Consider the following 12,034-nt stretch of genomic DNA (forward strand, 5'->3'; position numbering starts at 1 on the left):
GTATCAAGTATATCATTCGTCCAAATCAAACACTTCTTGGTTGTTTACTTGGTATAGTCGTGAAGATGAACTGTTCGAGTACACAGGTCCTAACCCGCCCTTTGAAGAGGAAGTCTTTTCTATAACACCTGAAGAATGTCCAGATGCAGCCTTGATAAAAGAGCGAGTTACTCACCAGAAGTTCCTAATCGCATTTCGAGGACAGCTGTATCGAATGCGTCGTTATTTCCCAACTCCTCGAACCCAATTAATCTGGGAAACGTAAGATTCATTGCGCTCGATAGAAAGATGCTACCTGTCTTTGGAAATGCCATCCACAAAGCAGATTACACAGGGCAGGACCTTGATACCCAGTTTTTCGACGAGCCAGGGGACATTTTCGACAAAGACGCGGAAGAAGCGAGTGTTAAAATATTTTGGCGCAATTTTCTACTGGGTTTGAGGGTTGGATGGAGCGCTAAGAGTCAACGAACCGCCAGGTGCTTGTCCATAATCTCGCATCGCTTGAAGTTTGAATGGTAGAAATGCACTACACACTTCGTTTCGCGTCTGGACGAAGCATTCAACAATGAGACACGCGTGTCATTCTAGAGAGAAGACTCACGCACAGGCGCGAACGACCTCCTTCTCATCTGATATTTCAGAGTATTGACCATGTTTGTTGTCCTTCATATCGTTCAATTGATCCATCCTTGAAAGTGTTCATTCGGGCTATTCATGAAGTAGGCAACATACTGCTCTCGAATAAGCTTCATGCCATATTCTCGGATTTCTGCGCTGCTGTCGTTTTCGATTTCCTCTTCAAGTTCAGCGAACAACGCATCTTCGTCGTCTTCCTCGTCGCGTGGTCGGTAATTGGGCTCTACCAAACGAGCAGCAAGAGACGCAAGCTTGGGGTTGCTGGATGTCGCTCAGCAATGGCACGACGGAACGAAGGAGAAAGCAAGTTACTGGTCCATGATCAAAAGTTGTTTCTTTCTTCCCACCGTGATGAAACTCGTTAACAAGCACATCGACAAGCATGGCTCTGTGGGTGGCGGCTTTCGACGGCCCGATTGCGTGGCTCATTGGCTGCTAGGGCCATGTCACGCTGCGACCAGAGGACGACGAAGACATGTGGCATCTTTACAATCTCATCCAGGAAGGTGACTCCGTCCGAGCACCCGCCGTCAGGTTCGTCATTTCCCCAACTTATACTCAACTGAATGACCAATCCAGACGGGTACAGAAAATATCCAACACCGGCTCTGTTGACTCGAATCGCGTCAAGCTAAACCTGACGATCAGAGTCGCCCGCATAGAATTTTCGTCGGGATCGAGTGGAGGTGGAGCTGCCGATGATAACCCAGCTGACGCTTCTGCGCCTGCGGAAACCACGACTGCCTCCCTCCATATAACTGGGCCAGTCACTTCTGAGAACCAGCACGTCCGACTAGGCGCTTTCCACACCCTTGACATCGAGGCACAACGCGACATCAGGATAGAGAAAGCTGAGGGTTGGGACAGCGTCGCTTTGGGGCGGGTAGACGAAGCTATCGTCCCTGGAAGAGGTGCAGAGGTCGCCGCCGTAGTCTGTGGGGAGGGAACGGCTGCTTTTTGTCTGCTTTCGCAACATATGACACTGGTCACCAATCGACTATCGGTTTCAATACCCCGCAAGGCCGGGTCGTCCTCCCAACACGAGAAGGGCCTCAGCAAGTTTTATAGCTCATTATTCGATTCATTTATTCGGCACGTCCCATACGCGAATGTTGGACTGAAGGCTATTGTTATTGCCAGCCCAGGCTGGGTCAGGGACTCAGTGTACGACTTTATCGTGCAGGAGGCATCTCGTAGGGGGGACAAGATCCTCCAGAAAGCGCTAAAAGAGAAGACTATACGGGTGCATGTAAACAGCCCGCATGTTCATAGTCTGGTCGAAGTTCTGAAGAGCCCCGAGGTATTTTCATCTCTTACTCTCGATTTGTATCAACTAATCTGTGGAAAAGATAGTCTCTCAACTCAAGGAGACAAAGTTTGCTCGGGAAGGAATAGTCCTCGACAAGTGCTTGATGCGACCCTAACCCTAAATCATATCTCATCATGATCATAGGTTCTTCAAGATGCTTGGGACGGACGAAATGCGAGCATGGTATGGCCCTGATCATGTTGTTTTAGCGGCAGATCGTGGTGCAATTGGGACTCTGCTCATTTCGGACGACTTATTCCGGTGAGGAGAACTTGGGATGATTCATTATCGATAACGGCTAATAACTCTTCTAGTGCCAGCAATCCAACAACGCGAAAGAAATATGTGGCACTTGTGGAAGCAGTGCAGCAAAAGGGTGGCGAGGTCGTCATCTTTTCCAGTATGCATGAATCTGGCCAACGCACGTCCTTTTATCATGTTTTTTTGGGAGGGCTACTTATATTCTCGCAGAACTTAATCAACTTACCGGAATCGCCGCAATTCTAACCTTTCCTCTCGATGTGGAGATTGTCGAAGCGGAAGAGAAGGAGGCAGAGGAAGAAAGTATGCAAGCTGGATGAACGATACGATTAGATAACACTATTTAGGCAATCGAGTTGCCTGATATGGCGCAACAAGTGACGTAACCGATTCGATGCCTTTTCGATCTTCCGCCTGGATTACGTCTTGTTCACGGCTTTTCTCCTCTGCTCAGACCAGCATGGCATCGAAAAGAAGCGCATCGCCTACTATAGCGTCGCCACCGAAACGCCCTCGCCACTCTGTTTTCAATCCAAGAAAGATAGCTCAAGTTGACAATGCAGCCGCTGTCGATGCAGACCCTCCACTGGCGAGACTCGTCAAAATGGAACCCAGCAAGTCGCCTCGAACAGGGGAGAGCGTGGTGTATTGGATGCGCATGGGTGATCTTCGTGGTAACTTATCGAGCTCACTTTCACGAAGACGCGAACCGTTGACCATGTCTCAGTTTCGGACAACAGAGCTCTCTCGCTCGCCTCCAAACACGCCAAGCGCGAAGGAGTTCCTCTCATTGTCATCTTTGTCTTCAGTCCCCAAGACTACATTGCCCATGACAGAGGAGCACGCCGAATCGATTTTACTCTGCGCAACCTTCGCGACATTCAAGCAACTCTGTCTAAGCTCCACATCCCCCTCTTTACGGTGACCCAGTCTGAGCGTAAACAAGTCCCTCAAGAGGTCATTCGTCTCCTGGACAATTTTTCTGCCTGTGCCTTGTACGCCAACATCGAGTATGAAGTCGATGAGCTGCGTCGCGATATTCGAATCGGAGATCTTGCGAGCCCAAAGAAGATCGCCGTCCACTTTGTCCATGACAAGTGTGTCGTCGAGCCTGGCGTTGTTCTGACCAAAGAAATCAAGACGTATTCTGTATGTTCTCGCTACTTGTTGTTGATGTTTTAATAACGCGTTGGGACAGGTCTACACCCCATACCAAAAGCTGTGGCTCGCAAAGCTCAATGCAGACATTCCTCGGTTCTTGGAGAAATGCATAGACCCCCAACCCAATGATGAATCCATTCGCAAATCTGCTAAATTTGGGCGCCTGTTTGATTCCACCGTGCCAGAGAATATTCCAGGATTTGAGCTGGAGGACGCCGACCACCAAAAGATGGCGGAAATATGGCCAGCAGGAGAACTGGCAGCGCAAGAGGTTTGTGCTGCCAAGTGTGTGGTTATTGCAGTGTTCAAACTGTTCCTACAGATTCTGAAGCGTTTCATGCTTACCAAGGCACGGAAGTCTCAACTCGGTGCGGTCGACCCATTGGCGAAGGGAGCAGACGACTCGAAACATAACCGTCTGGTACAGTACGACGCTGAACGCGACCAAGCCGACAAGGACACGACGAGTCGCATCAGCCCGTATCTTGCTGCCGGTATAATCTCAGCGCGGACATGCATTAGAGCGACCTTGTTTTCGGATCGCGATCCGGATCAAAAGCTGAATAAGCAGACCAAAGTCGATGGCACAAAAAACACTTCCATTGGGCGGTGGGTCCAGGAAGTCGCGTGGCGTGATTTCTATGTCTGTATACTGGCGGGGTATCCGAGAGTCAGTATGGGCCGCCCGTTCCTCGAGAAATATGCAGATGTTGTGTGGGAGGGACCGCCGCTGGAGGATGCCTACGAGGGAACTGAAGAAGAACACAAGCCTTCCGCAGATGAACTTGCCAAAGCGGAAGAGAATATTGAGAAGTGGAAAGCAGGTCAGCGGTTCAAAAGCTGCTCATTGACCTGATCACTGACCATTTCCAGGCAAGACGGGTGTTCCGATTGTCGATGCTGGGATGCGCTGTCTCAACACTATGGGCTGGTTGCATAATCGTTTGAGAATGATCTGCGCCATGTACCTCACCAAGGATCTGATGATAGATTGGAGAGTGGGGGAGAAGGTGCGCTTGCTGGTGGTCTCGTCGTTATCATTCAACATTGACCTTGGACAGTATTTTATGCAGCAACTTATCGATGGTGATCTGGCTAGCAATAACGGTGGATGGTAGGTTTTGTTCTCAACGATCTTACTTTCTGTTAACCCACTCTAGGCAATGGTCAGCATCGACTGGCGTAGACCCTTGCCCATATTTCCGCATATTCAACCCTTATGTCCAGAGCTCAAAGGTATGGAATGTGTCATGGACTTGAGCTAGTTCATTCACGCAACTGTAGGCCGATCCCAGTGGGGATTTCATTCGACACTATGTTCCTGAACTCGCCAAGTTACGTGGACCTGGTCAGTTATTTTTTCATTTTTATCTGAAAACTAGCTCATAATGATCCCGCAGAGTTACATCAACCATCTGCCGCTACAGCAGACAAGCTGGGTTATCCACACGCAGTAGTTGAACACAAGAAAGCAAGAGAACGAGCACTACGGAGGTTTAAGAATCCGGGAGAAGTCTAAATTTTTTTGCCTTTGCTATCTATACAATACATATCTGTACTACGATAAGATTCTCAACTCCAAAAAGTCCTCGGCAGGAGTGATGGCCGCTTGATTCGGCTGATGCGGGCGGAATGATGCGAGTCATTGATGTACTGTCACGGTCACGCCGCTCTCCAAATCTCTCATCATGGCCGCTGTTGCAACTCTTCCGTCGCTGGACCCACTCTTCCGTGCGAGTGCCAAACGAACACGAGCTATATTCGAGGCATGTCCTGACGACGGAATGGTTGACGATGAGAAGAGGTGTGTGATATAGAACTTTTGTTTGTTTGACTTTGCGCTAAATTGTCTAAACAGTGTGCGAATACGCCTTGCCTCGAAGATACACGACGAATATCGCGATGTCAAAGAGCTCCCCCCTGCCCTTCTCGCTCAGCAAGGCCCAGTAGGCCCAGTCCGACCTAGGGACCCCTCACGCAAACTAATTACTGCTGGTCGTGAGTTTAAACCGTTTGCTTTTGCGCAACCTGTTTAACTGGATTATCAGCCTCAGAGACCTCAACGGCCCTAATAATTTCCCAAATCGACAAAACACCGACCTACCAGCCGTCCACCTTCACATCCTCGACCCGTCTTTCGCAGGCTTTGACGCTGCACAAAACAACACGGACGATAAAGCCCACATACCATCCGTCGTGGAAGCTGGTCCGCGTCATTTCTGGCCATCTTGGCTGGGTCAGGAGCGTCGCTGTCGAGCCAGGAAACCAGTGGTTTGCGACTGGGGCAGGAGACCGTGTCATAAAGATTTGGGATCTGGCGTCGGGGGAGCTGAAGCTTTCGCTGACGGGACATATTTCGACCGTCAGAGGGCTGGCTGTCTCCTCACGGCACCCATATCTGTTTTCATGTGGTGAAGACAAGGTGCGTAGCTACTCAGCCCCTAGCAATCTCTGACTCACTTGAACCCAAGATGGTGCGTTGCTGGGATCTTGAATCCAACAAAATTATTCGCCATTACCATGGCCATTTGTCCGGAGTATATGCCCTATCCCTGCACCCCACGCTTGATGTTTTGGTGACCGCTGGCCGTGATGCTTCAGCTCGCGTCTGGGACATGCGAACAAAGTCGCAAATCCACGTCCTTTCTGGGCACACTGGTACCGTTGCAGACGTGAAATGTCAAGACTCGGAGCCTCAGGTGATTACGGGAAGCATGGACTCGACCGTTCGGTAGGTCCAAGCCTTCTAAACGGAAAAATCTGTTGTTGACTTGTAGCTAGGCTTTGGGACCTTGCCGCTGGCAAAGCACGCGTCACGCTTACCCACCACAAAAAATCTGTCCGTGCACTCGCCATTCATCCCACCGAATACTCGTTCGCGTCAGGCTCTGCGGGCGGAAACAACATCAAAAAATGGAAGTGCCCCGAAGGTGCATTCGTCTGCAATTTCAGTGGCCACAACGCCATCATCAATACCATGTCTGTCAACGCGGAAAGCGTCCTCTTCTCTGGAGGTGTGTAACCTTACCTCCCACTCTTTTGTCGTTCTGACAGTGATGATTCAGCGGACAATGGCTCGCTGATGTTCTGGGACTACAATACGGGAACATCTTTCCAAGCATTGGAGGATGTGCCTCAACCTGGGTCTTTGGAAGCAGAGGCTGGTGTTTTCTGTTCTACGTTCGACATGACAGGCACGAGATTGATCACTGGTGGGGCGGACAAGACGATAAAGGTGCGTTCAAGTTGCTATTTGCTAGGTTCTGCTAATTTATGGCCATTAGATCTACGCGGAACAGGCACAATGATTTTTTTTGTTGTACGAGACGTCAACTACATGACCAATGTACCATGTTGGCAGCAATACCCGGAATCACAGTCCGCTATCCTCTTTGACAAAGCAGGGCAGCCATTGATCGAGCGCGAGTTGAAACAACCCCAGTCCTGTGTAGAATTGCTCTTGCGACACTGGAGAGTAGAACCCAACGGTTTTGAAGCCGGAGTGCTGCTCGTCTGGGACAAGCAGCACTCTCATATCAGTCACGTGGACCATATTCTTGTAGGTCAGGCCAAAGAAGGTCGTTTGGTTCGGAGATGTGTTGCATCTGCAGGGCCTAAGATGTCGATATCAAGTGCTCGTAGTACATACGCAGGTATGGCTGGGGTAGGTTGGCGGCCTGGAGAGTTTGGTTCGATCGAAGCGAGGCCCATAGTTCGCCATGGGTCAACTGAGTCAGGATCGGTGCGATTCATTTGAATGAGAACGAAATTGGCGTACATTCTCCATTGGTGAATAGGACGTTGGATGGGTTCATGTGCCAGCCGCCATATTTATTCACCTTTTGGACCTGTGGAGAGGCCGGAAGGTCCGGAAAAGTCTCTGCGCATTGCTGTTGGAATAGCTCGAGCGACAGGAATGAAGTTTCGATCGAGAGTGGGTTCTGTGGGTCGCCGCGCTGGTAAAACCCTTGGATTATTGCATCAGGCGAAATGTTGTCTGTGTGGTGAATTTCGTGAGCTGACCGTATTCCGAGCAGTATTGCCTCATCCACGACATGTCCTGAACAGGATCATCGGCATTTCCTGGGATAGAGTCGTAATCCAGCTCGCCGATAGCAACCAGGAAAGCGTCCAAAGCTTTGCTCACACCAGCCGAGGAAGCGATGCCGCTTTCAGTTGGTTCAGTGGTAAAATTTCGGGTCTCGAGCAGGTTGCAGAAGGGCAAGACAGACTCAGCGAAGCCGTAATACTTGTCAATAGTCAGTTCAAATGGTTGTTTGTTGCGGAAAACAAACTTGATAGAAGTTCAACGGGTCCATTAGGATTGTGGCTGCATCCAAATTACTGGTCTCGTTGGCTTGTTGGAGTGTTAGATGGTCTGCGGCGGAGGTATTTCCACCGGGACCACTAAGCCTGGCTTTGAGTAAACGAAATTTAAGCTGTTCTTTCGATTCTGCGCTGCCGTTCTTGAGCGAATCATCGACAAATCTGACTTTCTTTAGGACTACAACAACAGCAGGAAAAACAAGACCGGACTTGGTTACCGCTACCCAATCGGCTGAGCAGTTTCGCGTCAAGCTTCGCTCAGCTGCTTTGTAATAACTGGACATGTCAACTTGGGCCTGCAGGTAAACACATGAAAATATTCCTCTAAAAAGCGTTCATAAGTACCTGAACCGGAGCTGACGAAGCCCAAGACGCAAAAATGACGGAAGGATTCCGTTGACGGAGCATTGCCGCTCGGACTCCTGGGTACGATCCTCCAAGGAATACCCAAGGTGTGCTGGACGGGTGAATAGACAAGTCATTCGGAACGGAAGAGTTTTTGTGGCTTTCGGATGGTTTAGAAAAGGAGTTGGCAAAGTAAACGACATCCTCGAGCGCTTGTTCGGTATCCAAGAACTTCCATTGTGCCATAGTCGTGTTTTTCTGTCTCTTTTTTAAGCGCAAGGAGCGAAAAGATCACTGTGGACCCACATTCACCGGAAACGGCAAGGATGCGCCATAGTAACGATGCTCCCACAGTATAGCCAGTCCGCGATACCGGGCCGCAAGTCGCATCACAGCAGAGAGACCATGGTGCTCCTTCATGGGATGAGAATATCAATCAAGACAGATAATGGATGCCCACTTGGAGATAATACGGGAGTAGTGGCTCCGCGTTTTGCTCTCCAGAGTCGAAAACTAACTCGGGTCAACAGCAACTGGTCGCTGGAAATTACGAGCCTACGAAAAACAGGTCCTCCAGGCTCATAGTATGTTGCGTTGATCCAGTATCGATTCTTGAAGAATTTGTCGTTCATGGAGTTGAAGTGGTCCAAAGGCATCTATGACGGTTTAGTGCCAGTCCTCCTGCCTTCGCAATCGCCAAGCAGACCTCAATGAACAACGGGTCATTTGGAATAGTGTCGACAACGGAGACAAGGTGCTCCTGACGCCCAAGTCGATGAGCGACTGCGAGGGAAAGCAGCCCCAAGACAGAAAAAAACATGCATGGCGAAGATAAGAAACTCCAGGCATCTGACCAAGTTTAAAATAACAAGGGAGTCGAGGAAGTCATGACATCCTCTGAGATCATAAAAAGATGCGTTCTCAACACGGAAGGCTCGACAAGGTGCTCTGCCAAAAGAGATTCATTGTTGGCGTTCGTCGTTCGATCGAATCCAAGCTGTGACCGTGACGCGCTTTTTCCCACACTCATGCGACGCGGCGTCGGCCTCGCTGCTTTCGACCGCCAACAGCAATCCAACAGATCGTTCGCTCAGTTATCCAGCCAGCTCTCCCAAGCCCAGGTCGACAACCTCCATGCCCAGCTGAACCAATTCCGAACCGCTCTCGCTCGTTTCGCGACAACCCACCGCGACTCGATCCGCAAAGATGCTGCCTTCCGCCATGCGTTCCAGCAGATGTGCTCATCGATAGGGGTAGACCCGCTTGCAGGGCCGCGAAAGGGCGGCTGGTGGGCGGAAATGCTCGGGCTTGGTGACTGGCAGTACGAGCTTGGGGTGCAGATTGTGGATGTTTGTGTGAGCACGCGGGAGCGGAATGGGGGGTTAATCGAGATGGACGAATTGCTCAGGCTAGTCCGCAAGCTACGCGGTGTTGGTGGTGGCCAAGTCACCGAAGAGGATGTTGTAAGAAGTATCAAGACACTTCAGCCGCTGGGAGGTGGGTATGAGGTCATTGTCCTTTCTGACAGCCGCAAGTTGGTGCGCAGCGTGCCAAAAGAACTGGACGAAGACCAGGCTGCTATATTGGCCGTCGCGCAACAAGAGGGAGGCCGGATTGTCGCTGACATGCTGGTTGCTCGCAAAGGCTGGACCCACAATCGCGCCAAAACGGCATTAGATAATATGGTGCTGCGAGATGGACTCTGTTGGCTGGATGAACAGGACGAATTCTCCGGCACAGCTTACTGGGTAACGTCCGCCATGAAATGGGACGTATAAAGGTACACAGTGTATTAATAATACAACAATGTAAGAGTAATCAGGATGGCGGAGACGGCTCCCTTTTAACTGTCTCATCGAATTAGTCCACCATCACGCGGCATTCAAGGAGCTTTACCTTGGGCTTTGCCTGGACCCACAAGTTCACCTTCAACCGCAAGTTGGACACATTTGACGCCCAAAGTCCGCAGATTTACCATCACTATAATTCCCGTCTCAGCGAAGCGCGGAATCAAGACCACACGACATTTCTTCTTATCGTTGCCCTTTTCTGTGACGACCTTGGTTCCAAATGAGCGTTGTCCGCCCACGAGGTAGAGGTCGGGGGTAGTAGAGATCAGAAATGGGTCCGCTTCAAAATATGGATGGCACCAGAGCGTGTCGGGCGCAGTTGGCGCAATATGCCTCCACCGTAATGTCGCTTCTGCGATGGAAAGTGGGGTATTTGGTGGGGAGGCGAGGTATTTGAGCATGTCGTTGATGGGTTGTCCTGAATGAACGAGTAATGTCCTCGCTCTTGCCTCCTCGTCAGGGCCAGGAGCGATACGCAAGTATGTTGGGTTGGTTTCGCACGAGAAATTCTCGTAGGACGACACAGCGCCAAACATTGCCCGGGGAAGCGGTTGTTGAGGTAGAATCACGCCAGAGGGATCTGTTTCTCCTGGCAATAGATGCACAGGCATCGTACGGGCTATATCCAAAAGATGGGCGGAGAAGTTTTGCATAGGATGTGGGGAGAAGGCCGCCGTATCATAGCCGTAGCGTCGCTGAACATCAATTAACTAGAGGACAGAGGGGTCACAAACAAACCAACACTTTTCTTAGTCTCTTTCTCTTCCGTGCTTCCTTCTGGCTTAAAAGATGAACCAACAGCAGCAAGGGAATCCCCAGCGATGATGAGACGAGAAATTTGTGCTGCCCGTGCCTGCATTCCTGGTCCTCCGCCTTCTCCTGTCAGAAACTCGACGAGCAGTTGTATTGGCGCGTCTGAAGGTGCTGCAGAGCCGATGTCAAGGCCAGATACGACAGCAATATACGAGTCATGGGATGGATCGTCTAGGAAATATTAAAAGCAATCAATATGCGAGACTGACACTTACCGTCCACCTCCATCGTTACATTTTCGGGTTGTGGCGCCAGCCCCGCAAAGCAAATGTCCACAACTTCAAATTCGCCATTGGGAGTCTCCACTCCAAGCGCCGCGATGATGGCCCCAGTCACCAGGCGCGCGTCCGCTATTCGGTCGCCGACAAGCTCTAACCGCCCCGACTCATCCTCTAGCATTATCCTGTCATCCTTCGAGTAGAATGTAGGTCGTGGTGGCGGCGGGGGAATGGAGTTCTGCAAAAGGAATTCCAGCACATGGGTAAGAAAGAAAGAAAAAAAAAACACGCACATCACGGGCGATATCTTCAAGAATATTTGGTTTGAGCGGCATGTCCATATAAACAGTACCCACGATATAGGAAAGTTGCGACTTTTCTACCTCCAGGACTTTGTGGACAAACTTAGGATCGCCTTTCTAAGTTTTTAAAACACAAGAATTCCGTGGCGTCAGGCGCACGCACCCTCAATGCCCTGCCACCTGTCTCTCGCTTTCTGGGCCACGGTTTCTTTCAATTTTTGTAGCCGCAAGAAATAGACGTTTGCGTATTGGTGTTTGTACGATTTGTTGGCAGCGGCGATGATGAAGGAGGGTGTATCGACGGTCGGAGGTAAGATAGTGGTGAGTGGTCGTGTAGGAGGCGGCCCTGGAGGTGCTCTAAGAGAGTTAGCTTGATTTTTTTTTTTGAGGATGATTGAGCCAACATCGTGGTGAGGCGCGACGGCGCCATTGAGGGAAACGATGAACGCGTGTTAACGCGTGACGTCACGGGAGCGTGACTGATACTTTCAGTTTCTAGAGTAACAAGTAAAAGGGTAATATCATGATGTCGGCAAGACCATTGACGTAAGCGTCCCTTGCGGCAGTTTCGGCCCCATCGTTGACCGTATCAAGGTGGCCGAGAAGCTGCCGTGTCACACTGGCCCGACACCCGGCGACGCCTATGCGCACGTTCTCGTAACCCAGGGAGCTGGCCAGCAACGGCTGCATCCAACAATTATTATTATTTTCCTTGTCATACAACTGCAACTCTTGACCTACACCAGCAACGCTCAAATGAATACATATATAAGTGCTTCGAGTTTTGGTGGGCAATGATGCTAACTTAAA

At 50.3% G+C, this 12,034-nt stretch overlaps 6 protein-coding genes across 6 annotated transcripts; 3 read left to right on the forward strand and 3 right to left on the reverse strand.

Annotated features, from left to right (window-relative positions):
* Positions 1–12: 12 nt before the first annotated feature.
* Positions 13–1,028, reverse strand: MIND_00743600 (uncharacterized protein; the record flags this gene model as incomplete). Its single annotated transcript, XM_037364135.1, has 7 exons — positions 952–1,028; positions 736–900; positions 605–691; positions 474–549; positions 296–429; positions 176–252; positions 13–128 (listed from the first exon to the last, which is right to left on the reverse strand). Exons 1-7 carry the CDS (start codon positions 1,011–1,013, stop codon positions 13–15), a joined length of 717 nt encoding a protein of 238 aa, XP_037219779.1. The 5' UTR covers positions 1,014–1,028.
* On the forward strand, positions 982–4,889 carry MIND_00743700 (Deoxyribodipyrimidine photo-lyase; the record flags this gene model as incomplete). Its single annotated transcript, XM_037364136.1, has 16 exons — positions 982–1,029; positions 1,079–1,173; positions 1,219–1,939; positions 1,989–2,044; positions 2,093–2,209; positions 2,263–2,348; positions 2,420–2,512; positions 2,773–2,883; positions 2,937–3,358; positions 3,408–3,641; positions 3,693–4,194; positions 4,244–4,380; positions 4,432–4,484; positions 4,531–4,606; positions 4,655–4,718; positions 4,771–4,889. Exons 1-16 carry the CDS (start codon positions 991–993, stop codon positions 4,887–4,889), a joined length of 2,925 nt encoding a protein of 974 aa, XP_037219780.1. The 5' UTR covers positions 982–990.
* Positions 4,890–5,046: 157 nt separating this feature from the next.
* MIND_00743800 (Pre-mRNA splicing factor) lies at positions 5,047–6,678 on the forward strand (the record flags this gene model as incomplete). The annotated part of the gene is made up of 7 exons (XM_037364137.1): positions 5,047–5,174; positions 5,229–5,368; positions 5,419–5,792; positions 5,842–6,101; positions 6,152–6,384; positions 6,436–6,605; positions 6,655–6,678. Exons 1-7 carry the CDS (start codon positions 5,059–5,061, stop codon positions 6,676–6,678), a joined length of 1,317 nt encoding a protein of 438 aa, XP_037219781.1. The 5' UTR covers positions 5,047–5,058.
* A 65-nt stretch (positions 6,679–6,743) lies between these two features.
* Positions 6,744–8,861, reverse strand: MIND_00743900 (Peptidase S28; the record flags this gene model as incomplete). The annotated part of the gene is made up of 10 exons (XM_037364138.1): positions 6,744–6,975; positions 7,020–7,098; positions 7,149–7,337; positions 7,394–7,619; positions 7,666–7,992; positions 8,042–8,299; positions 8,348–8,455; positions 8,502–8,554; positions 8,601–8,697; positions 8,748–8,861. 10 exons carry the CDS (start codon positions 8,859–8,861, stop codon positions 6,744–6,746), a joined length of 1,683 nt encoding a protein of 560 aa, XP_037219782.1.
* Positions 8,862–9,051: 190 nt separating this feature from the next.
* Positions 9,052–9,819, forward strand: MIND_00744000 (Vacuolar-sorting protein SNF8; the record flags this gene model as incomplete). Its single annotated transcript, XM_037364139.1, has 1 exon — positions 9,052–9,819. The coding sequence occupies exon 1, from the start codon at positions 9,070–9,072 to the stop codon at positions 9,817–9,819; it is 750 nt and encodes a 249-aa protein (XP_037219783.1). The 5' UTR covers positions 9,052–9,069.
* Positions 9,820–9,859: 40 nt separating this feature from the next.
* MIND_00744100 (Glutamate decarboxylase) lies at positions 9,860–11,654 on the reverse strand (the record flags this gene model as incomplete). Its single annotated transcript, XM_037364140.1, has 7 exons — positions 9,860–9,888; positions 9,938–10,586; positions 10,634–10,875; positions 10,920–11,160; positions 11,216–11,337; positions 11,388–11,581; positions 11,629–11,654. The coding sequence occupies 7 exons, from the start codon at positions 11,652–11,654 to the stop codon at positions 9,860–9,862; spliced, it is 1,503 nt and encodes a 500-aa protein (XP_037219784.1).
* Positions 11,655–12,034: the final 380 nt, after the last annotated feature.

This window comes from Mycena indigotica (genome assembly GCF_014461135.1).
Source record: "Mycena indigotica strain 171206Taipei chromosome Unknown Mind.scaff0006, whole genome shotgun sequence".
In the NCBI taxonomy this organism is placed as follows: Eukaryota; Fungi; Basidiomycota; class Agaricomycetes; order Agaricales; family Mycenaceae; genus Mycena; species Mycena indigotica.